Source organism: Mobula birostris, chromosome 32, assembly GCF_030028105.1.
Source record: "Mobula birostris isolate sMobBir1 chromosome 32, sMobBir1.hap1, whole genome shotgun sequence".
In the NCBI taxonomy this organism is placed as follows: Eukaryota; Metazoa; Chordata; class Chondrichthyes; order Myliobatiformes; family Myliobatidae; genus Mobula; species Mobula birostris.
In genome coordinates this window covers 19,912,862-19,939,204 of record NC_092401.1, presented here as the reverse complement: position 1 = coordinate 19,939,204, position 26,343 = coordinate 19,912,862, and the positions used below count along the sequence as shown (strand labels likewise).

Here is a 26,343-nt window from a genome sequence, read left to right as displayed (position 1 = left end):
TGATCAGACATTACGTCTCTGATTTGAAGCTTTAAGTCTGTCTTTCTTCTCACCCGTGCTGCCTGTCCTGCAAGTACTTCCGTCACATTGTTTTCGCTTCTTTCAGAATTCCAGTATCTGCAGTTCTCTTAAGCCTTCCCTTTCTCCTGTAGGCAAACAAGAAAATTCCAAACTAGGTGCCCCCTTTACTGCAAGTTTCACTAATTAAGATTTGACAATAGTTTTCCAGTAGGATGTTTAATCTTGCTGTAATTGTATTAATTTTTTCCTGCAGTCTGTCTCAGCAACCTCATAAATGAGTTCACTTATCTGAATTTAGCCCATTTGTAGATCCCGTGCTTACACTGTACACTGGAACACTTAATTGGCCACTGAGCTCTCTGTGATATCTTGGGGATAAAATGTGCAGAAGAATGTAAATTTTAATTTCACTTATCTTTATAATCTTTAAACAAAAGCATATAAGTGCTGCTTAATATCAGCTTTGGGGGTATTGTGGATTCTGTGGAAGCGTTTCAGCTGGGGCCACCAGTGTCGACGGCTACCCTGAATGACTGGCCCAAGTGTGAGGAGGAGATAAGTAATGTCACTTCTATCCACCTCCTGTCCACCCGTGCTGTACTGTAATCGTTGGAGATGTCCCGGGGCCTCTGTAGTAACCAGGACATCTTCAAGGAGCTGTGCCTCAAAAAGGTGGCGTAAATCATTGAAGGACCCCCATCACCCAGGACATGCCCTCTTCTCATTCCTACCGTCAGGAAGGAGGTACAGAGTGTGAACACACACTTATTGATTTAGGAACAGCTTCTTCCCTTTGCCATCCGATTTCTGTATGGACATTGAACCCATGAACACAAACTCACTACTTTTTTATTATTTCTATTTTTTTTGCACTATTTATTTAACTATTCGATATACTTACTGTAATTCAGTTTTGTTTTCTCCGTTATTATGTATGGCATTGTACTGCTGCAACAAAGTTAACAAATTTCACAACATACGGCGGTGATGTTAAGCCTGATTCTGATTCTGATCTGTACTATATTCTGCTCACATTGGAGAATGAGGAACTGCAGCTGGTCCTTAATAAGATAACACCACCATTTGCAACTGCTGACGTGGTTTGTTTCTGCTATCCTAGCCAACATTATTCCATTAACACTGATTCACACTCTTATTGATTATCGTCAAATTGCTGAGAGTGAATATTCATCTATCTTTCTGACTATGCCTCAAAAGGGTACTTAATTGACTTTGGTGCGTTGTGAGGCTTTAAGAAATGCTATATAAAAGTATGCTTTTCTTTTACTGTAGCACTGTTATGCCTTATCAGTACTGATAAGAAATATCTGGACTATCTCTGAGCAAACACCTGCATGACACACTGATAATTAATGCAGTAAAGGGACAGCTATGAATTTTTGAGGGTTCATACTGCGTAGTAATCAGGATTAGTTTTATTAGCCCTGACATATGTCATGAAATTAGTTGTTGAATCTAGTTTATTGGACCTTGCTCTGTGCATTTTGGATATTGCATTTGAGGTTGCACAAAACACTGGAGACATTCCTGCTCTTCAAAGTTCAAAGTAAATTTTTTTAATCAAAGTGTATGCATGTCATTTTCTTGCAGGCATTCATGGTAGGACACAGAAATACAATAGAATCAATGAGAAACTACATACAAATATTGACAAACAACCAGTGTATATGAGGAGACAAAATATGCAAAGACAAAAAAAAAACTAATAATGATAACTGATAATAATACTGAGAACATGAGTTGTAAAGCCCTTAAAAATGAGTCCACAGGTTGTGGAATCAGTTCAGTGTTGAGGTGAGTGAAGTTAGCCACTCTGGTTCAGGAGCCCTGATGGCTGAAGGGTAACAACGATTCCAGAACTCTTTGATTTGGGATCTGAGGGTCTGTACCTCCTTCCCGTTGGCAGCAGTAAGAAGAGAAGATGGCCTGGGTGGTGACGGTCCTTGATGATGGAGTTGTGTTCTTGTGGCAGTGCTCCTTGTAATTAATGAAGTAAAGGGACAGCTATGATTTTTTAAGGGTTTATACTGCATAGTAATCAGAACAGGTTTATGCCTTGTGAGAACAATTTGGGAATCTGGAGGAACTCAGCAGATCTATGGAGAGGAATAAGCATTTGCTGGTTTTGGGCTGAGACCCATCCTCAGGACTGCAATGTTGCTGTTTGTCTTCCTCCATAGACGCTGCCTGACCTGCCGAGTTCCTCCAGCATTTTGTGTGTGTTACTCTGCATTTTTGAGCACCTGCAGAATCTCTTAGAAACCATAGAAACCGTAGAAAAACTACAGCACAGAAACAGGCCTTTTGGCCCTTCTTGGCTGTGCCAAACTATTTTCTGCCTAGTCCCACTGACCTGCACACGGACCATATCCCTCCATACACCTCCCATCCATGTATCTGTCCAATTTATTCTTAAATGTTAAAAAAGAACCCGCATTTACCACCTCGTCTGGCAGCTCATTCCATACTCCCACCACTCTCTGTGTGAAGAAGCCGCCCCAATGTTCCCTTTAAACTTTTCCCCCCTCGCCCTTAACCCATGTCCTCTGGTTTTTTTCTCCCCTTGCCTCAGTGGAAAAAGCCTGCTTGCATTCACTCTATCTATACCCATCATAATTTTATATACCTCTATCAAATCTCCCCTCATTCTTCTACGCTCCAGGGAATAAAGTCCTAACCTATTCAACCTTTCTCTGTAACTGAGTTTCTCAAGTCCCAGCAACATCCTTGTAAACCTTCTCTGCACTCTTTCAACCTTATTAATATCCTTCCTGTAATTTGGTGACCAAAACTGAACACAATACTCCAGATTCAGCCTCACCATTGAGCCAATGTCTAATCCAATTTACCATCTCTCCATGTATACCTAGCGACTGAATTTTCCTAACTAACCTCCCATGTGGGACCTTGTCAAAAGGCTTACTGAAGTCCATGTAGACAATATCCACTGCCTTCCCTTCATCCACTTTCCTGGTAACCTTGAAAAACTCCAATAGATTGGTTAAACATGAGCTACCACACACAAAGCCATGTTGACTCTCCCTAATAAGTCCCTGTCTATCCAAATGCTTGTAGACTCCCTCCAGTAACTTACCCACTACCGATGTCAAACTTACCGGCCTATAATTTCCCAGATTACTTTTTGATCCTTTTTTAAACAACGGAACAACATGAGCCACTCTCCAATCCTCCGGCACCTCACCCGTAGACAGCGACATTTTAAATATATCTGCCAGGGCCCCTACAATTTCAACACTAGTCTCCTTCAAGGTCCGAGGGAATACCCTGTCAGGTCCTGGGGATTTATCCACTTTAATTTGCCTCAAGATAGCAAGCACCTCCTCCTTTTCAATCTGTACAGTTTCTATGATCTCACTACTCATTTCCCTTAATTCCATAGACTTCATGCCAGATTCCTTAGTAAATACAGATGTAAAAAACCTATATAAGATCTCCCCCATTTCTTTTGGTTCCGCACACAGCTGACCACTCTGATCTTCAAGAGGACCAATTTTATCCCTTACAATCCTTTTACTCTTAATATACTTGTAAAAGCTCTTTGGATTATCCTTCACTTTGACTGCCAAGGCAACCTCATGTCTTCCTTTAGCCCTCCTGATTTCTTTCTTAAGTATTTTCTTGCACTTTTTATACTCCTCAAGCACATTATTTACTCCATTTTCTATACGTGTCATACAACTCTCTCTTCTTCTTTATCAGAGTTGTAATATCCCTTGAGAACCAAGGTTCCTTATTCCTATTCACTTTGCCTTTAATCCTGACAGGAACATACAAGCTCTGCACTCTCAAAATTTCTCCTTTGAAGGCTTCCCACCTACCGATCACATCCTTGCCAGAGAACAACCTGTCCTAATCCACGCTTTTTAGATCCTTTCTCATTTCTTCAAATTCGGCCTTCTTCCAGTTCAGAACCTCAACCCTAGGACCAGATCTATCCTTGTCCATGATCAAGTTGAAACTAATGGTGTTATGATCACTGGAACCAAAGTGCTCCCCTACACACACTTCCGTCACTTGTCCTAACTTGTTTCCTAACAGGAGATTCAATATTGCATCCCCTCTAGTTGGTACCTCTATATATTGACTTAGAAAACTTTCCTGAACACATTTTACAAACTCTAAACATCTAGACCCCAGACCCCTAACAGTATGGGAGTCCCAATCAATATATGGAAAATTAAAATCCCCTACCATCACAACTTTATGTTTCCTGCAGTTGCCTGCCATCTCTTTGCAGATTTGCTCCTCCAATTCTTGCTGACTATTGGGTGGTCTGTAATACAATCCCGGTAATGTGGCCATACCTTTCCTGTTTCTCAGCTCCACCCATAAGGACTCAGTAGACAAGCCCCTAAAAACTGTAACGAAAACCAATTTCCCCTGGGATCAATACAGTATGACTATGACTAATCTGTCCTGCCTGAGCACTGCTGTAACATTTTCCCTGACAAGCAATGCTACTCCCCCACCTTTCATTCCTCTGCCTCTAAGACACCTGAAACATCGGAAACCTGGAATATTAAGCTGCCAGTCCTGCCCCTCCTGTAGCCAAGTTTCACTAATTGCTACAACATCATAATTCCACTTGTCAATCCATGCCCTCAACTCATCCGCCTTCCCCGCAATACTCCTAGCATTGAAATATATTCACCTCAAAAGACTTTTACCACCACTCACAACCTTTCTATTAGCGGATTTGCTTGAACTTTTAACATCATTTATTTTCACCCCAGCCACACTGTCAGCTCTGGCACTCTGGTTCCCATCCCCCTGCAAATCTAGTTTAAAGCCTCCCCAATGGCACTAACAAACCTCCCTGAAAGGATATTGGTCCCCTTGTAGTTCAAGTGTAACCTGTCTCTCTTGTACAGGTCCCACCTGCCCCAGAAGAGGTCCCAATGATCCTGAAATATGAAACCCTGCCTCCTACACCAGTTCCTCAGCCACTTGTTCATCTTCCAGAGCATCCTATTCTTACCCTCATTGGCACGTAGAACAGGTAGCAATCCTGAGATTACCACCTCGAGGTCCTGCTTTTCAACTTCCTACCAAGCTCTCTATACTCACTCTCCAGGACCTCCTCACTCTTCCTTGCTATGTCATTGGTACCGATGTGCACCACGACATCTGGCTGGTCACCCTCCCACTTCAGAATGCTGTGCACGCGATCAGAGACATCCCTGACGCTGGCACCCGGGAGGCAACAAACCATCCTGGATTCTCTGTCACGACCACAGAACCTCCTATCTGCACCTCTAACTATCGAGTCCCCTATCACTACCGCTCTCCTCTTTTTCCACCCTCCCTTCTGCACTGCAGAGCCAGACCCAGTGCCAGAGATCCGGCTACTGCAGCTTGTCCCAGGTAAGTCATCTTGTGCTTATAATAATAGCTTATGCTGGAAGCACTCAGAAGGTCAGGTAGTGACTGTGGAGAAAGAGTTAACACTTCCTTCTGAGTACGTAGCATTGACATGCAAGGATTTAGTAAATACAAGATATCATATAAAGGTACACAAGAGTGCCTATGTCCCCCCCACCCCCTTCCTAGTGCTTGTAGTCTTGGTGATTTGATTCAGTTTCCTTTTATAAATTCTATTCTAAAGCACGTGGCGTTTCCAACAGGAGGGCTGATTCAGTCAACTGCGCACGGAGTGGACACTTTTGCGTCAATCCATCTCGATAAATCCTATAGCAACTGAACATTTTTCAATGGGCCTGACGCCGATGTGCTATTTTCTGCACCTAGTCCAGAGATTGTTGCTAGGATATCAGGCACGGCTCGGCTGCAGAGCAGTGAAGGCTGCTACTACTGTATGGTGTGAGGGGCTTGCTTCCGTAGTTGGATGTTGTAGCCTTTCCAGGATGCTTCTGGGAAAGCAAATACACCTGGAATAGAGCTAAAAATAACTAAAAACACAGATGTTAAGACTTAAAAAAAAACAGAAAAAACTGGAAACATTTAGCAGGTGAAGAGAGAAACAGAGCTAATGTTCCAAAGTTGTTGAAGGGTCAGAATTGTTAACTCTCCTTTCATTAACTAGTCTCCCTTTCCTTGGGCCTGCTGAGTGTTTCCAGCACTTCACGCTGTTCTGTCCATTTTTTCCATTTTGCTGGACAGTTTAACCAGGGAACTGTATGTTTTATACAAAACTATAACCAAATTTGGCAGGTTGTTTTACCACTTGAAGCCCCTTGCTGGATAGTCGCTGTCTATGGAGCGTGAAATTGTTGATTCAAGATTCAGATTTATATATCACATGTATATCAAAACATAGAGTGAGATGTATCATTTGGGTTAACAACCAGCACACCCGAGGGTGTTCTGGGGGCAGCGCGCAAGTGTTGCCGCGCATTCCAGCGCCAACGTAGCACGTTCAGCACAGCAACACAGAGCACAACAAGCAGCAACACCACAAACAAGCCCCATTCCCCCCTCCCACCCAGGCACCGACGCAGTCCTCTAGCCCAGGACAGGACTCCAACCCCAATCACCAGCAGACATGGGCTCGTGCAGACACCAGACTTTGACCACGATGAGGCTAAACTCAGGTTGGAGGAGCAACACCCCGTATACCGTCTAGGTTGTCTCCAGCCCCTTGGTATGAACATAGAATTCTCCAACTTCCAGTAATTCCCTCCACCTCCCTTCGTCTATCCCTATTTCACTCTGCCCCCTCCCCCAGCTGCCTATCACTTCCCTCATGGTTCCGCCTCCTTCTACTACCCATTGTTTTCCTGCCTATCACCTCCCTGCTTCCCTTCCCCCACCCCTTTGTCTTTCAAATTACTGGTTTTTCAACTGGACCTACCAGCCTTCTCCTTCCCACCCTCCCCCACCTTCTTTATAGGGCCTCTGCCCCTTCCCTCTTCAGCCCTGAGGAAGGGTTCCGGCCCGAAAAGTCAGCTCATCGTTTCCACAGATGCTGCCCGACCTGCTGAGTTCCTCCAGTGTGTTGTGAGTGTAGACTTTGACCTCCGCAGCAGACTCTCAGAGATTCTGGCTAACGAGCCTCGCCTTTTGGACCTCCAGTTCACCCTCGGGCCTCGATCTTTGACATCCATCCCAGGGCACGCCAGTCACTGGACACCAGACCTCAAAATCCGAACCGCCGCTGGCAGGAACTTGTAACACTGGGCCCTGAACTCTGTTCTCACCGATTTGTGAACCCAAGGAAATGGTGAATATTTTGAGTGTGAATCATTTGCGACTCCAGTGACTGAGTCTACAACTGGTCTGTGAACTATTGATGTACTTGCAGATGGGTTTACTGAGTTTTCCAGCGTCTGTGGGATCCTTAGCTTCACTTAACGTGACACAGAGGAGCAGGACGGTGGCAGAGCTAGTAGAGTTGCTGGAGATTCAGGTTTAGTCCTGGGTTCAGATGTTGTCTGCATTTCTCCCTGTCACTGTGTGAGCTTCCTCAGCGTGTCCTGGTTTCCTCCCTTAACTACAGGTCGACCTTCACTAATCCAGCACCACTGGGACCTGAGGAGTGCCGGATTAGTGAAAGTGCCGAATTACAGAAGGATCACATTAAACATAATCAGTGCCGGATTATTGAGGAACTGGATTACAGGTAGTCAGGTTAGTGAAGGTCGACCTGTATTGTGTTTGAAGGCGGGAGTGAGCTGACACCCTGTAACTTTTGTAATATTTTCATTGTGCTGTTAGGTAGGGAGTTCCCTAATAATGAAGGAGTGGAAATTTTGTGTGTCAAAGTTTTGATAATGTTGGACTTGAACGGATGTTTCCCTGCTGCTGCTTCTGCCCTTGACCTTCCAGATAATACAATGATGGATTTAGCAGGTACTGGTAAATAATTGTGTGCGTGTGGGTGTGTTGGGTTGCTGGAGGGGTGAGTGGAAGTGAGGAGGGAAGGGTTTGCAGGTGGTATCTAAGGCCAACCGTAGATGAAGCCTGCAGGTGGAAGCTGTGAAGACCATTCTGATATTGCAGTGGTCTTCATGGAGAATACAGAAGACCCGGGTGTTAGGATATGGCAGTGCTGGAGGAACCAGGGGGCTAAAGGTGAACAAGTCACTGGTTCCGGATGAACTGCACAACGAGGTTTTAACGGAAGTTAAGCGGAAGCAGTGGACCCAACGGTTGAAAATTTTCCTAGAAGCATATAAACATTGAAATGTACAGCACACTACAGGCCCTTCGACCACAATGTTGTACTGACCTTGTAACCTACTCTAGAAACTGAATAGAATTTTTTTACCGCATAACCCTCTAATTTTCTAAGTTCCATCTACCTATCTAAAAATCTCTTAAAAGACCTTATTTCCTGAGGAGACTGAGGTCCTTTAACATCTACCGGATGATGCTGAGGATGTTCTATGAGTCTGTGGTGGCCAGTGCTATCATGTTTGCTGTTGTGTGCTGGGGCAGCAGGCTGAGGGTAGCAGACACCAACAGAATTAACAAACTCATTCGTAAGGCCAGTGATGTTGTGGGGATGGAACTAGACTCTCTGACGGTGGTGTCTGAAAAGAGGATGCTGTCCAAGTTGCATGCCATCTTGGTCAACGTTTCCCATCCACTATATAATGTACTGGTTGGGCACAGGAGTACATTCAGCCAGAGACTCACTCCTCCGAGATGCAACACTGAGCGTCATAGGAAGTCATTCCTGCCTGTGGCCATCAAACTTTACAACTCCTCCCTTGGAGGGTCAGACACCCTGAGCCAATAGGCTGGTCCTGGACTTATTTCCTGGCATAATTTACATATTACTATTTAACTATTTATGGTTTTATTACTATTTATTATTTATGGTGCAACTGTAACGAAACCAATTTCCCCCGGGATCAATAAAGTATGACTATGACTATGTTATTATATCCGCCTCTTCCACCTTTGCTGGCAGTGCATTCCACGCACCTACCACTCTCTGTGTGAAAAAAAATTAATCAAATTCCTGCAGGTTGTAAAACTGAAGAACAACCAAATTTCAAAGAGAGAGGAAGACTGAAGGTGGGGAATTACAGGCCAGTTAGTTTAACAGCTATTATTGGCAAGATGCTTGAGTCGATAATCAAAGAGGGAATCGCTAACCATATCGGAAAGCAGAAAGTAATCAAAACTGATGAATTTAGAAATTCTTTGAGGTAATAACAGGGCACATTGATAGAGGGGATCCTGCTGATGTTATATATTTAGAAATACTTTGAGGGTGAAACAAAAAGTGTTAATAGAGGAGAAACTGCAGATATAATATATTTAGAAATTCCTTGAGAATACAACAATGAATATTGATAGAGGGGATTCTGCAGATGTAGTGTATTTAGATTTCCAAAATGGGTTTGAATAGGTCCCTCATGAGAGGCTGGTACATAATTCACAAGGCTTTTGTGATTTAAGGTCTGTCGTCTAGTGTAGTTTTTGTGTCATTTTTACGTAGTTCAGTGTAGTTTTTGTATTGTTTCATGTAGCAGCATGATCCAGAAAAATGTCTCGTTTTTACTGTATACTGTACTAGCAGTTATGGTTGAAATGAGAATAAAAAGTGACTTGACTTGACAGTGGAAATATGTTAGAATAGGGTAAAAGCAACTAGCGGCTGCAGAGAAAAGAGGAATAAAAGGGTCTTTTTCATACTTAGAGAAGATAATTAGTGGAGTAGCACGGGGATTAGTTCTGGGCCCACATTGTTCATCATTACCTTACTGATCTGGAGGAAGAAACAGAATACAAGTTTCCACTTATCATGGTCAGTGATACCATGATAAGTTGAAAGGTGTGTTGTCGTGTTGTGATAAGGATATTATGATTCTGCAGCAGTTTATAGATTAACTGAAGACTGTGGCGTGTGGCAAAGTGGTTAAGGCGTCGGTCTAGTGATCTGAAGGTCATTAGTTCGAGCCTCAGACAACGTTGTGTCCTTGAGCAAGGCACTTAACCACACACTGCTCTGCGATGACACCGGTGCCAAGCTATATGGGTCCTAATACCATTCCCTTGGGCAACATCGGTGGCATGGAAAGGGGAGACTTGCAGCATGGGCAACTGCCAGTCTTCCATGCAAACTTGCCCAGGCCTCCATCAACATCGAAAATCGATGGATAGCCGAAGAAGAGATGTAGAAGTCTGAAGTCTGGCGAATGGATTCTTGTGAGATCATCCACTTCAATGAGAGAAATCAAAAGGTGGATTATTGCCTAAATGGAGGGAGAGAGGGAGAGAGTGGGGGAGAGAGAGATCTATTGCAAAAGAGATTTCAATGTTCTAGTGCATGAATCCCAAACTGTTGGCTGGCAGGTCCAACAAGAACTGAAGAAGGGAAGTGCCTTTTTAAACTTTATTGCACATTGTTGGAGCGTAAAAACAGGGAGGTTTTGTTGCAATTGTATGGAGTGATTTTGAGGACACACCTGGAGTACTGTATACACTTTTGCTCTCTCACCTAAAAAAAACATGATAAAATTCGATGCAGTGCAGTGGAAATTCTCCAGGATAATTTTGGGATTGAGAGGGTTTTCCACCAAGAAAACTAAATAGTTTGGATGTATATTCCTCTTGGAATAGGGGATGCAATTCCCAGATGTGGGAATGTGGAAGATACATGAAAGTTTCCTCTCACATAAGAAGAACTGCTCTGACCTTTATAATCAGTGACTAATACTGTTCTCCTTTATAATCAGTGACTATTACTGCTCTCCTTTATAATCAGTGACTATTACTGCCCTGAGTCCTTTATAATCAGTGACTATTACTGCCCTGAGTCCTTTATAATCAGTGACTATTACTGTTCTCCTTTATAATCAGTGACTATTACTGCTCTCCTTTATACTCAGTGACTATTACTGCCCTGAGTCCTTTATAATCAGTGGCTATTACTGCCCTGAGTCCTTTATAATCAGCGACTATTACTGCTGTCCTTTATCATCAGTGACTATTACTGCCCTGAGTCCTTTATAATCAATGACTATTACTGCTCTGTCCTTTAAAATCAGTGACTATTGCTGCTGTCCTATATAATCAGCAACTATTACTGCTCTGTCCTTTATAATCAGTGACTATTACTGCTCTCTTTTATCATCAGTGACTATTATTGCTCTCCTTTATAATCAGTAACTATTACTGCCCTGAGTCCTTTATAATCAGTGACTATTACTGTTCCCCTTTATAATCAGTGACTATTTCTGCTCTCCTTTATAATCAGTGCCTATTATCACTCTCCTTTATAATCAGTGACTATTACTGCCCTGAGTCCTTTATAATCAGTGACTATTACTGTTCTTCTTTATAATCAGCAACTATTACTGCTCTGTCCTTTATAATCAGTGACTATTACTGTTCTCCTTGATCATCAGCGACTATTACTGCTCTGAGTCCTTCATTATCAGTGACTATTACCACTCTCCTTTATAAATAGTGACTATTACTGCCCTGAGTCCTTTATAATCAGTGACTATTACTGTTCTCCTTTATAATCAGTGACTATTACTATTCTCCTTTGTAATCAGTGACCATTACTGCTCTCCTTTATAATTAGTGACTATTACAGCTCTCCTTTATAATCAGTGCCTATTACCACTCTCATTTATAATCAGTGTCTATTACTACCCTGAGTCCTTTATAATCAGTGACCATTACTGCCCTAAGTCCTTTATAATCAGTGATTATTACTGTTCTCCTTTAGAATCAGTGACTATTACTGTTCTCCTTTATAATCAGTGACTATTACTGCTCTCCTTTATAATCAGTGCCTATTACCACTGTCCTTTATAATCAGTGACTATTACTACTCTCCTTTATAATCAGTGACTATTACTGTTCTCCATTAAAATCAGTGACCATTACTGCCCTGAGTCCTTTATAATCAGTGACTATTACTGTTCTCCTTTATAATCAGTGACTATTACTATTCTCCTTTGTAATCAGTGACCATTACTGCTCTCCTTTATAATTAGTGACTATTACAGCTCTCCTTTATAATCAGTGCCTATTACCACTCTCATTTATAATCAGTGTCTATTACTACCCTGAGTCCTTTATAATCAGTGACCATTACTGCCCTAAGTCCTTTATAATCAGTGATTATTACTGTTCTCCTTTAGAATCAGTGACTATTACTGTTCTCCTTTATAATCAGTGACTATTACTGCTCTCCTTTATAATTAGTGCCTATTACCACTGTCCTTTATAATCAGTGACTATTACTACTCTCCTTTATAATCAGTGACTATTACTGTTCTCCATTAAAATCAGTGACCATTACTGCCCTGAGTCCTTTATAATCAGTGACTATTACTGTTCTCCTTTATAATCAGTGACTATTACTGCTCTCCTTTATAATCAGCGACTATTACTGCTCTGTCCTTTATAATCAGTGACTATTACTGTTCTCCTTTATAATCAGTGACTATCACTGCTCTCCTTTATAATCAGCGACTATTACTGTTCTCCATTAAAATCAGTGACCATTACTGCCCTGAGTCCTTTATAATCATTGACTATTACTGCTCTCATTTATAATCAGTGACTATTACTGCCCTGAGACCTTTACATTCAGTGATTATTATTGATCTCCTTTATAATCAGTGACTATTACCACTCTCCTCTAGAATCAGTGACTATTACTGTTCTCCTTTATAATCAGTGACTATTACTGTTCCCCTTTGTAATCAGTGACTATTACTGCTCTCCTTTATAATCATGTCTATTACTGCCCTGAGTCCGTTACAATCAGTGACTATTACTGATCTCCTTTATAATCAGTGCCTATTACCACTTTCCTTTATAATCAGTGACTATTACTGCCCTGAGTCCTTTCTAATCAGTGACTATTACTGTTCTCCTTTATAATCAGTGACTATTACTGTTCTCCTTTATAATCATTGACTATTACTGCTCTCCTTTATAATCAGTGACTATTGCTGCTCTCTTTTATAATCAGCGACTATTAATGCTCCGTCCTTTATAATCAGTGACTATTACTGTTCTCCTTTATAATCAGTGAAAGTTACTGTTCTCCTTTATAATCATTGACTATTACTGCTCTCCTTTATAATCAGTGACTATTACTGCCCTGAGTCCTTTACAATCAGTGACTATTACTGATCTCCTTTATAATCAGTGACTATTACTGCTCTCCTTTATAATCAGTGCCTATTACCACTCTCCTTTATAATCAGTGACTATGACTGCCCTGAGTCCTTTATAATCAGTGACTATTACTGTTCTCCTTTATAATCAGTGACTATTACTATTCTCCTTTGTAATCAGTGACTATTACTGCTCTCCTTTATAATTAGTGACTATTACTGCTCTCCTTTATAATCAGTGCCTATTATCACTCTGCTTTATAATCAGTGTCTATTACTACCCTGAGTCCTTTATATTCAGTGACCATTACTGCCCTAAGTCCTTTATAATCAGTGACTATTACTGTTCTCCTTTAGAATCAGTGACTATTACTGTTCTTTATAATCGGTGACTATTACTGCTCTCCTTTATAATCAGTGCCTATTACCACTGTCCTTTATAATCAGTGCCTATTACCACTCTGCTTTATAATCAGTGTCTATTACTACCCTGAGTCCTTTATATTCAGTGACCATTACTGCCCTAAGTCCTTTATAATCAGTGACTATTACTGTTCTCCTTTAGAATCAGTGACTATTACTGTTCTTTATAATCGGTGACTATTACTGCTCTCCTTTATAATCAGTGACTATTACTGCCCTGAGCCATTATAATCAGTGACTATTACTGCTCTCCTTTATAATCAGTGACTATTACTGCCCTGAGTCCATTATAATCAGTGACTATTACTGTTCTCCTTTATATTCAGTGACTATTACTGCTCTCCTTTAAAATCAGTGACTATTACTGCTCCGAGTCCTTTATAATCAGTGACTATTACTGTTCTCCTTTATAATCAGTGACTATTACTGCTCTCCTTTATAATCAGTGACTATTACTGCCCTGAGTCCATTATAATCAGTGACTATTACTGTTCTCCTTTATAATCAATGACTATTACTACTCTCCTTTATAATCAGTGACTATTACTGTTCTCCTTTATAATCAGTGACTATTACTTCCCTGAGTCCTTTATAATCAGTAACTATTACTGCCCTGAGTCCTTTATAATCAGTGCCTATTACCACTCTGCTTTATAATCAGTGTCTATTACTACCCTGAGTCCTTTATATTCAGTGACCATTACTGCCCTAAGTCCTTTATAATCAGTGACTATTACTGTTCTCCTTTAGAATCAGTGACTATTACTGTTCTTTATAATCGGTGACTATTACTGCTCTCCTTTATAATCAGTGACTATTACTGCCCTGAGCCATTATAATCAGTGACTATTACTGCTCTCCTTTATAATCAGTGACTATTACTGCCCTGAGTCCATTATAATCAGTGACTATTACTGTTCTCCTTTATATTCAGTGACTATTACTGCTCTCCTTTAAAATCAGTGACTATTACTGCTCCGAGTCCTTTATAATCAGTGACTATTACTGTTCTCCTTTATAATCAGTGACTATTACTGCTCTCCTTTATAATCAGTGACTATTACTGCCCTGAGTCCATTATAATCAGTGACTATTACTGTTCTCCTTTATAATCAATGACTATTACTACTCTCCTTTATAATCAGTGACTATTACTGTTCTCCTTTATAATCAGTGACTATTACTGCCCTGAGTCCTTTATAATCAGTAACTATTACTGCCCTGAGTCCTTTATAATCAGTGACTATTACTGCCCTGAGTCCTTTATGATCAGTGACTATTACTGCTCTCCTTGACAATCAGTGACTATTACTGCTCCCTCATAATCAGTGACTATTACTGCCCTGAGTCCTTTATAATCAGTAACTATTACTGCCCTGAGTCCTTTATAATCAGTGACTATTACTGCCCTGAGTCCTTTATAATCAGTGACTATTACTGTTCTCCTTTATAATCAGTGACTATTACTGCTCTCCTTTATCATCAGTGACTATTACTGCCCTGAGTCCTTTATAATCAATGACTATTACTGCTCTGTCCTTTAAAATCAGTGACTATTACTGCTGTCTTTTATAATCAGCAACTATTACTGCTCTGTCCTTTATAATCAGTGACTATTACTGCTCTCCTTTATCATCAGCGACTATTATTGCTCTCCTTTATAATCAGTGACTATTACTGCCCTGAGTCCTTTATGATCAGTGACTATTACTGCTCTCCTTGACAATCAGTGACTATTACTGCTCCCTCATAATCAGTGACTATTACTGCCCTGAGTCCTTTATAATCAGTGACTATTACTGTTCTCCTTTATAATCAGTGACTATTACTGCTCTCCTTTATAATCTGCGACTATTACTGCTCTGTCCTTTATAATCAGTGACTATTACTGTTCTCCTTTATAATCAGTGACTATCACTGCTCTCCTTTATAATCAGCGACTATTACTGTTCTCCATTAAAATCAGTGACCATTACTGCCCTGAGTCCTTTATAATCATTGACTATTACTGCTCTCATTTATAATCAGTGACTATTACTGCCCTGAGACCTTTACATTCAGTGATTATTATTGATCTCCTTTATAATCAGTGACTATTACCACTCTCCTCTAGAATCAGTGACTATTACTGTTCTCCTTTATAATCAGTGACTATTACTGTTCCCCTTTGTAATCAGTGACTATTACTGCTCTCCTTTATAATCATGTCTATTACTGCCCTGAGTCCGTTACAATCAGTGACTATTACTGATCTCCTTTATAATCAGTGCCTATTACCACTTTCCTTTATAATCAGTGACTATTACTGCCCTGAGTCCTTTCTAATCAGTGACTATTACTGTTCTCCTTTATAATCAGTGACTATTACTGTTCTCCTTTATAATCATTGACTATTACTGCTCTCCTTTATAATCAGTGACTATTGCTGCTCTCTTTTATAATCAGCGACTATTAATGCTCCGTCCTTTATAATCAGTGACTATTACTGTTCTCCTTTATAATCAGTGAAAGTTACTGCTCTCCTTTATAATCAGTGCCTATTACCACTCTCCTTTATAATCAGTGACTATGACTGCCCTGAGTCCTTTATAATCAGTGACTATTACTGTTCTCCTTTATAATCAGTGACTATTACTATTCTCCTTTGTAATCAGTGACTATTACTGCTCTCCTTTATAATTAGTGACTATTACTGCTCTCCTTTATAATCAGTGCCTATTACCACTCTGCTTTATAATCAGTGTCTATTACTACCCTGAGTCCTTTATATTCAGTGACCATTACTGCCCTAAGTCCTTTATAATCAGTGACTATTACTGTTCTCCTTTAGAATCAGTAACTATTACTGTTCTTTATAATCGGTGACTATTACTGCTCTCCTTTATAATCAGTGACTATTACTGCCCTGAGTCCATTATAATCAGTGACTATTACTGCTCTCCTTTATAATCAGTGACTATTACTGCCCTGAGTCCATTATAATCAGTGACTATTACTGTTCTCCTTTATATTCAGTGACTATTACTGCTCTCCTTTAAAATCAGTGACTATTACTGCTCCGAGTCCTTTATAATCAGTGACTATTACTGTTCTCCTTTATAATCAGTGACTATTACTGCTCTCCTTTATAATCAGTGACTATTACTGCCCTGAGTCCATTATAATCAGTGACTATTACTGTTCTCCTTTATAATCAATGACTATTACTACTCTCCTTTATAATCAGTGACTATTACTGTTCTCCTTTATAATCAGTGACTATTACTGCCCTGAGTCCTTTATAATCAGTAACTATTACTGCCCTGAGTCCTTTATAATCAGTGACTATTACTGCCCTGAGTCCTTTATGATCAGTGACTATTACTGCTCTCCTTGACAATCAGTGACTATTACTACTCCCTCATAATCAGTGACTATTACTGCCCTGAGTCCTTTATAATCAGTAACTATTATTGCTCTCCTTTATAATCAGTGACTATTACTGCCCTGAGTCCTTTATGATCAGTGACTATTACTGCTCTCCTTGACAATCAGTGACTATTACTGCTCCCTCATAATCAGTGACTATTACTGCCCTGAGTCCTTTATAATCAGTGACTATTACTGTTCTCCTTTATAATCAGTGACTATTACTGCTCTCCTTTATAATCTGCGACTATTACTGCTCTGTCCTTTATAATCAGTGACTATTACTGTTCTCCTTTATAATCAGTGACTATCACTGCTCTCCTTTATAATCAGCGACTATTGCTGTTCTCCATTAAAATCAGTGACCATTACTGCCCTGAGTCCTTTATAATCATTGACTATTACTGCTCTCATTTATAATCAGTGACTATTACTGCCCTGAGACCTTTACATTCAGTGATTATTATTGATCTCCTTTATAATCAGTGACTATTACCACTCTCCTCTAGAATCAGTGACTATTACTGTTCTCCTTTATAATCAGTGACTATTACTGTTCCCCTTTGTAATCAGTGACTATTACTGCTCTCCTTTATAATCATGTCTATTACTGCCCTGAGTCCGTTACAATCAGTGACTATTACTGATCTCCTTTATAATCAGTGCCTATTACCACTTTCCTTTATAATCAGTGACTATTACTGCCCTGAGTCCTTTCTAATCAGTGACTATTACTGCTCTCCTTTATAATCTGCGACTATTACTGCTCTGTCCTTTATAATCAGTGACTATTACTGTTCTCCTTTATAATCAGTGACTATCACTGCTCTCCTTTATAATCAGCGACTATTGCTGTTCTCCATTAAAATCAGTGACCATTACTGCCCTGAGTCCTTTATAATCATTGACTATTACTGCTCTCATTTATAATCAGTGACTATTACTGCCCTGAGACCTTTACATTCAGTGATTATTATTGATCTCCTTTATAATCAGTGACTATTACTGTTCCCCTTTGTAATCAGTGACTATTACTGCTCTCCTTTATAATCATGTCTATTACTGCCCTGAGTCCGTTACAATCAGTGACTATTACTGATCTCCTTTATAATCAGTGCCTATTACCACTTTCCTTTATAATCAGTGACTATTACTGCCCTGAGTCCTTTCTAATCAGTGACTATTACTGTTCTCCTTTATAATCAGTGACTATTACTGTTCTCCTTTATAATCATTGACTATTACTGCTCTCCTTTATAATCAGTGACTATTGCTGCTCTCTTTTATAATCAGCGACTATTAATGCTCCGTCCTTTACAATCAGTGACTATTACTGATCTCCTTTATAATCAGTGACTATTACTGCTCCCCTTTATAATCAGTGCCTATTACCACTCTCCTTTATAATCAGTGACTATGACTGCCCTGAGTCCTTTATAATCAGTGACTATTACTGTTCTCCTTTATAATCAGTGACTATTACTATTCTCCTTTGTAATCAGTGACTATTACTGCTCTCCTTTATAATTAGTGACTATTACTGCTCTCCTTTATAATCAGTGCCTATTACCACTCTGCTTTATAATCAGTGTCTATTACTACCCTGAGTCCTTTATATTCAGTGACCATTACTGCCCTAAGTCCTTTATAATCAGTGACTATTACTGTTCTCCTTTAGAATCAGTGACTATTACTGTTCTTTATAATCGGTGACTATTACTGCTCTCCTTTATAATCAGTGACTATTACTGCCCTGAGTCCATTATAATCAGTGACTATTACTGCTCTCCTTTATAATCAGTGACTATTACTGCCCTGAGTCCATTATAATCAGTGACTATTACTGTTCTCCTTTATATTCAGTGACTATTACTGCTCTCCTTTAAAATCAGTGACTATTACTGCTCTGAGTCCTTTATAATCAGTGACTATTACTGTTCTCCTTTATAATCAGTGACTATTACTGCTCTCCTTTATAATCAGTGACTATTACTGCCCTGAGTCCATTATAATCAGTGACTATTACTGTTCTCCTTTATAATCAGTGACTATTACTGCCCTGAGTCCTTTATAATCAGTAACTATTACTGCCTTGAGTCCTTTATAATCAGTGACTATTACTGCCCTGAGTCCTTTATGATCAGTGATTATTACTGCTCTCCTTGACAATCAGTGACTATTACTGCTCCCTCATAATCAGTGACTATTACTGCCCTGAGTCCTTTATAATCAGTAACTATTACTGCCCTGAGTCCTTTATAATCAGTGACTATTACTGCCCTGAGTCCTTTATAATCAGTGACTATTACTGTTCTCCTTTATAATCAGTGACTATTACTGCTCTCCTTTATCATCAGTGACTATTACTGCCCTGAGTCCTTTATAATCAATGACTATCACTGCTCTGTCCTTTAAAATCAGTGACTATTACTGCTGTCTTTTATAATCAGCAACTATTACTGCTCTGTCCTTTATAATCAGTGACTATTACTGCTCTCCTTTATCATCAGCGACTATTATTGCTCTCCTTTATAATCAGTGACTATTACTGCCCTGAGTCCTTTATGATCAGTGACTATTACTGCTCTCCTTGACAATCAGTGACTATTACTGCTCCCTCATAATCAGTGACTATTACTGCCCTGAGTCCTTTATAATCAGTAACTATTACTGCCCTGAGTCCTTTATAATCAGTGACTATTACTGCCCTGAGTCCTTTATAATCAGTGACTATTACTGTTCTCCTTTATAATCAGTGACTATTACTGCTCTCCTTTATCATCAGTGACTATTACTGTTCTCCTTTATAATCAGTGACTATTACTGTTCTCCTTTATAATCATTGACTATTACTGCTCTCCTTTATAATCAGTGACTATTGCTACTCTCCTTTATAATCAGCGACTATTAATGCTCTGTCCTTTATAATCAGTGACTATTACTGTTCTCCTTTATAATCACTGAATATTACTGTTCTCCTTTATAATCAGTGACTATTACTGCTCTCCTTTATAATCAGTGACTATTACTGCCCTGAGTCCTTTATAATCAGTGACTATTACTGTTCTCCTTTATAATCACTGAATATTACTGTTCTCCTTTATAAGCAGTGACTATTACTGCTCCCCTTTATAATCAGTGACTATTACTGTTCTCCTTTATAATCAGTGACTATTACTGCCCTGAGTCCTTTATAATCATTGACTATTACTGCCCTGAGTCCTTTATAATCAGTGACTATTACTGTTCTCCATTAAAATCAGTGACCATTACTGCCCTGAGTCCTTTACATTCAGTGATTATTATTGATCTCCTTTATAATCAGTGACTATTACCACTCTCCTTTATAATCAGTGACTATTACTGCTCTCTTTTATAATCAGTGACTATTACTGTTCCCTTTTGTAATCAGTGACTATTTCTGCTCTCCTTTATAATCAGTGACTATTACTGCCCTGAGTCCATTACAATCAGTGACTATTACTGATCTCCTTTATAATCAGTGCCTATTACCACTCTCCTTTATAATCAGTGACTATTACTGCCCTGAGTCCTTTATAAACAGTGACTATTACTGTTCTCCTTTATAATCAGTGACTATTACTGTTCTACTTTATAATCATTGACTATTACTGCTCTCCTTTATAATCAGTGACTATTGCTGCTCTCCTTTATAATCAGCGACTATTAATGCTCCGTCCTTTATAATCAGTGACTATTACTGTTCTCCTTTATAATCACTGAATATTACTGTTCTCCTTTATAATCAGTGACTATTACTGCTCTCCTTTATAATCAGTGGCTATTACTGCCCTGAGTCCTTTATAATCAGTGATTATTACTGTTCTCCTTTATAATCACCTAATATTACTGTTCTCCTTTAAATCAGTGACTATTACTGCTCTCCTTTATACTCAGTGACTATTACTGCTCTCCTTTATAATCAGCGATTATTAATGCTCCGTCCTTTATAATCAGTGACTATTACTGTTCTCCTTTATAATCACTGAATATTACTGTTCTCCTTTATAATCAGTGACTATTGCTGCTCACCTTTATAATCAGTGACTATTACTGCCCTGAGTCCTTTACAATCAGTGACTATTACTGATCTCCTTTATAATCAGTGACTATTACTGCTCCCCTTTATAATCAGTGCCTATTACCACTCTCCTTTATAATCAGTGACTATGACTGCCCTGAGTCCTTTATAATCACTGACTATTACTGTTCTCCTTTATAATCAGTGACTATTACTATTCTCCTTTGTAATCAGTGACTATTACTGCTCTCCTTTATAATTAGTGACTATTACTGCTCTCCTTTATAATCAGTGCCTATTACCACTCTGCTTTATAATCAGTGTCTATTACTACCCTGAGTCCTTTATATTCAGTGACCATTACTGCCCTAAGTCCTTTATAATCAGTGACTATTACTGTTCTCCTTTAGAATCAGTGACTATTACTGTTCTTTATAATCGGTGACTATTACTGCTCTCCTTTATAATCAGTGCCTATTACCACTGTCCTTTATAATCAGTGACTATTACTGTTCTCCATTAAAATCAGTGACCATTACTGCCCTGAGTCCTTTATAATCAGTGACTATTACTGTTCTCCTTTATAATCAGTGACTATTACTGTTCTCCTTTATAATCAGTGACTATTACTGCCCTGAGTTCTTTATAATCAGTGACTATTATTGCCCTGAGTCCTTTATAATCAGTGACTATTACTGCCCTGAGTCCTTTATAATCAATGACTATTACTGTTCTCCTTTATAATCAGTGACTATTACTGCTCTCCTTTATAATCAGTGACCATTACTGCCCTGAGTCCTTTATAATCAGTGACTTTTACTGTTCTCCTTTATAATCAGTGACTATTACTGTTCTCCTTTATAATCAGTGACTATTACTGTTCTCCTTTATAATCATTGACTATTACTGCTCTCCTTTATAATCAGTGACTATTGCTACTCTCCTTTATAATCAGCGACTATTAAAGCTCTGTCCTTTATAATCAGTGACTATTACTGTTCTCCTTTATAATCACTGAATATTACTGTTCTCCTTTATAATCAGTGACTATTACTGCTCTCCTTTATAATCAGTGACTATTACTGCCCTGAGTCCTTTATAACCAGTGACTATTACTGTTCTCCTTTATAATCACTGAATATTACTGTTCTCCTTTATAAACAGTGACTATTACTGCTCCCCTTTATAATCAGTGACTATTACTGCCCTGAGTCCTTTATAATCAGTGACTATTACTGCCCTGAGTCCTTTATAGTCATTGACTATTACTGCCCTGAGTCCTTTATAATCAGTGACTATTACTGTTCTCCATTAAAATCAGTGACCATTACTGCCCTGTCCTTTACATTCAGTGATTATTATTGATCTCCTTTATAATCAGTGACTATTACCACTCTCCTTTATAATCAGTGACTATTACTGCTCTCCTTTATAATCAGTGACTATTACTGTTCCCTTTTGTAATCAGTGACTATTACTGCTCTCCTTTATAATCAGTGACTATTACTGCCCTGAGTCCATTACAATCAGTGACTACTACTGATCTCCTTTATAATCAGTGCCTATTACCACTCTCCTTTATAATCAGTGACTATTACTGCCCTGAGTCCTTTATAAACAGTGACTATTACTGTTCTCCTTTATAATCAGTGACTATTACTGTTCTACTTTATAATCATTAACTATTACTGCTCTCCTTTATAATCAGTGACTATTGCTGCTCTCCTTTATAATCAGCGACTATTAATGCTCCGTCCTTTATAATCAGTGACTATTACTGTTCTCCTTTATAATCACTGAATATTACTGTTCTCCTTTATAATCAGTGACTATTACTGCTCTCCTTTATAATCAGTGGCTATTACTGCCCTGAGTCCTTTATAATCAGTGATTATTACTGTTCTCCTTTATAATCACCTAATATTACTGTTCTCCTTTATAATCATTGACTATTACTGCTCTCCTTTACAATCAGTGACTATTACTGTTCTCCTTTATAATCAGTGACTATTACTGTTCTCCTTTATAATCAGTGCCTATTACCACTCTCCTTTATAATCAGTGACTATGACTGCCCTGAGTCCTTTATAATCACTGACTATTACTGTTCTCCTTTATAATCAGTGACTATTACTATTCTCCTTTGTAATCAGTGACTATTACTGCTCTCCTTTATAATTAGTGACTATTACTGCTCTCCTTTATAATCAGTGCCTATTACCACTCTGCTTTATAATCAGTGTCTATTACTACCCTGAGTCCTTTATATTCAGTGACCATTACTGCCCTAAGTCCTTTATAATCAGTGACTATTACTGTTCTCCTTTAGAATCAGTGACTATTACTGTTCTTTATAATCGGTGACTATTACTGCTCTCCTTTATAATCAGTGCCTATTACCACTGTCCTTTATAATCAGTGACTATTACTGTTCTCCATTAAAATCAGTGACCATTACTGCCCTGAGTCCTTTATAATCAGTGACTATTACTGTTCTCCTTTATAATCAGTGACTATTACTGTTCTCCTTTATAATCAGTGACTATTACTGCCCTGAGTCCTTTATAATCAGTGACTATTATTGCCCTGAGTCCTTTATAATCAGTGACTATTACTGCCCTGAGTCCTTTATAATCAATGACTATTACTGTTCTCCTTTATAATCAGTGACTATTACTGCTCTCCTTTATAATCAGTGACCATTACTGCCCTGAGTCCTTTATAATCAGTGACTATTACTGTTCTCCTTTATAATCAGTGACTATTACTGTTCTCCTTTATAATCAGTGACTATTACTGTTCTCCTTTTTAATCATTGACTATTACTGCTCTCCTTTACAATCAGTGACTATTACTGTTCTCCTTTATAATCAGTGACTATTACTGCTCTCCTTTATAATCAGTGCCTTTTACCACTCTCCTTTATAATCAGTGACTATTACTGCCCTGAGTCCTGTATAATCAGTGACTATCGCTGTTGCCCTTTATAATCAGTGACTATTACTGTTCTCCTTTATAATCATTGACTATTACTGCTCTCCTTTACAATCAGTGACTATTACTGTTCTCCTTTATAATCAGTGACTATTACTGTTCTCCTTTATAATCATTGACTATTACTGCTCTCCTTTACAATCAGTGACTATTACTGTTCTCCTTTATAATCACTGAATTTTACTGTTCTCCTTTATAATCAGTGACTGTTACTGCTCTCCTTTACAATCAGTGACTATTACTGTTCTCCTTTATAATCAGTGACTATTACTGTTCTCCTTTATAATCATTGACTATTACTGCTCTCCTTTATAATCAGTGACTATTACTGTTCTCCTTTATAATCACTGAATTTTACTGTTCTCCTTTATAATCAGTGACTGTTACTGCTCTCCTTTGTAGTCAGCAACTATTACTGCCCTGAGTCCTTTATAATCAGTGACTATTACTGTTCTCATTTATAATCAGTGACTATTTCTGCTATCCTTTATAACCAGTGACTGTTACTGCTGGAACAAAATACAGAAAGAAAATGCGATCGTCCGTTGGATGTCGAATCAAATTGTAGCTTTTCCTAATTGCCTCAGAACCATTAAATCTATCTAAAGTGATGGATTGCAGAAGGCAGTGGACTGAAGCCTAATGATTTAATCTGGTTTATTGCTTTCCGTGGTAAGCGTACTTGTGTTTCCCTTCCTGTATGAACGTTCAAGGTGAGATGCTAAAGAGTACACAGATTCCAGAGTATGGGATGAGGTGACTGCCAGTAAAATCGTAGATGTGACCTTAATTAGTGTCAATGACCTGTGGAAGAGCAAGTTATCATGGGAGTTCCAACTTGTGGAAGCAACACAGAGGACTGGCAAAGTTTCCTGGATACACAGGATGGGATTATCTCTATGTGTATGTTAAATAATTCCATTGCCATCCGGAACATAAAATAAATTTGAGATAATCGTCTAGAATTATAAAATGGAGTGACAGCGATGGAAATTTGACTAGTTTATCTCCAGAACCAGAACCGGCCAGCAAGAGTGACAAAGTCAGCATTCAGGCTGCCATACCTGCTCCAAGGGTCTCTGCTTTTGAGGACTTCATTTCAGAAACTCTGTGTGCGTGCGTGTGTGTGTGTGTGTGTGTGTGTGTGTGTATCTGGTGTGGTTCTGTGTGTGTGAATGTTTGTTTGGCTGCACACACAAATATGTACTTTTTCCTACAAGAGATGTGCTACGCGTATGTAAATTACTGCTGTACAATTAATTTAATTCCTCCTCCCAGTCAGAAATCCCAGCAGCCAGCCCTTCATGCTGGACTAATTGACCATGAAACTCATTTTCCGGCTGACTACTGGAAAACACATTTGGGTGGGTGCAGTTGTCCGAACCCTGAACTCACTCACTCAGTGATGTGGAACCAAACAGATTGTATCACAGGAATGAACGGGGATGTTGAGAATTGGTGGGTGGGGCAGGTGGGGTTGGGGGACTGGGAAAAGAGATTGCATTTTCACTCTTGGTTGTTTTGGGCTCTGATTGGTTCTAATGGAATACCTGAATTTATTTCCCTCAGGACACAGCAGGCCAGGAACGATACCGCACCATCACCACAGCCTATTACAGGGGTGCCATGGGATTCCTGCTAATGTACGATATCACCAACCAGGACTCCTTTGGGGCAGTACATGACTGGTAAGTGTACTGTGCCTGTAAAAGGTGGGTCAGACCCTTGTATAAACGGTACGTCGTGGAACAGACCCTTTGCCCACAATGTATGTACACACAAAGCCAAATTACAAGGTGGCATGGTGGTGTGGCGCTATTGCAGAGTCGGCCGTAAGATCGGAATCCGGTTCCCACTGCAGTCTGTAAGGAGTGTGTACGCCCTTCCCGTGAGCGCAGGGTTTCCTCCCACTTTCCAAAGGTGTACTGGCAGCCGAACCGTGTCACTACTTGCTGATCAGCGTGATTGTGATTTGACGTAAAACAGCGCATTTTCAGCCCCCCCACGGGCAAAGCCCTGCCTGCCGCTGAGCACACCTACATGAAACATTGCAGGAAAGTAGGATCCATTATCGGAGACTCCCACCACCCAGGACGTGCTCTCTTCTCTCTGCTGCCATCAGGGAGAAGGTACAGGATCCGCAGGACCCACATCACCAGGTTCAGGAGCAGTTGTTACCCCTCAGCCATCAGGCACTTGAACCAAAGTGGATAACTTCACTTGTCCCATCACTGAAAAGTTCCCACAACCCATGGACTCACTTTCAAGGACTCTTCATCTCATGTTCTCGACGTTTTTATTGCTTATTTATTTATTTATTATTATTTATTTCTCTTTTGCATTTGCACAGCTTGTTGT

General features: G+C 39.4%; 1 protein-coding gene across 3 annotated transcripts in view; it reads left to right on the top strand.

Annotated features, from left to right (window-relative positions):
- The window catches only part of rab3da (RAB3D, member RAS oncogene family, a), an 85,847-nt gene that overhangs the window by 42,078 nt on the left and 17,426 nt on the right, over positions 1–26,343 (top strand). For all 3 annotated transcript variants that reach the window (XM_072248112.1, XM_072248111.1, XM_072248110.1), the window contains one exon: positions 25,555–25,673. In XM_072248112.1, coding sequence (XP_072104213.1) covers positions 25,555–25,673 — 119 coding nt within the window. The remainder of the gene's footprint in view (positions 1–25,554; positions 25,674–26,343) is intronic.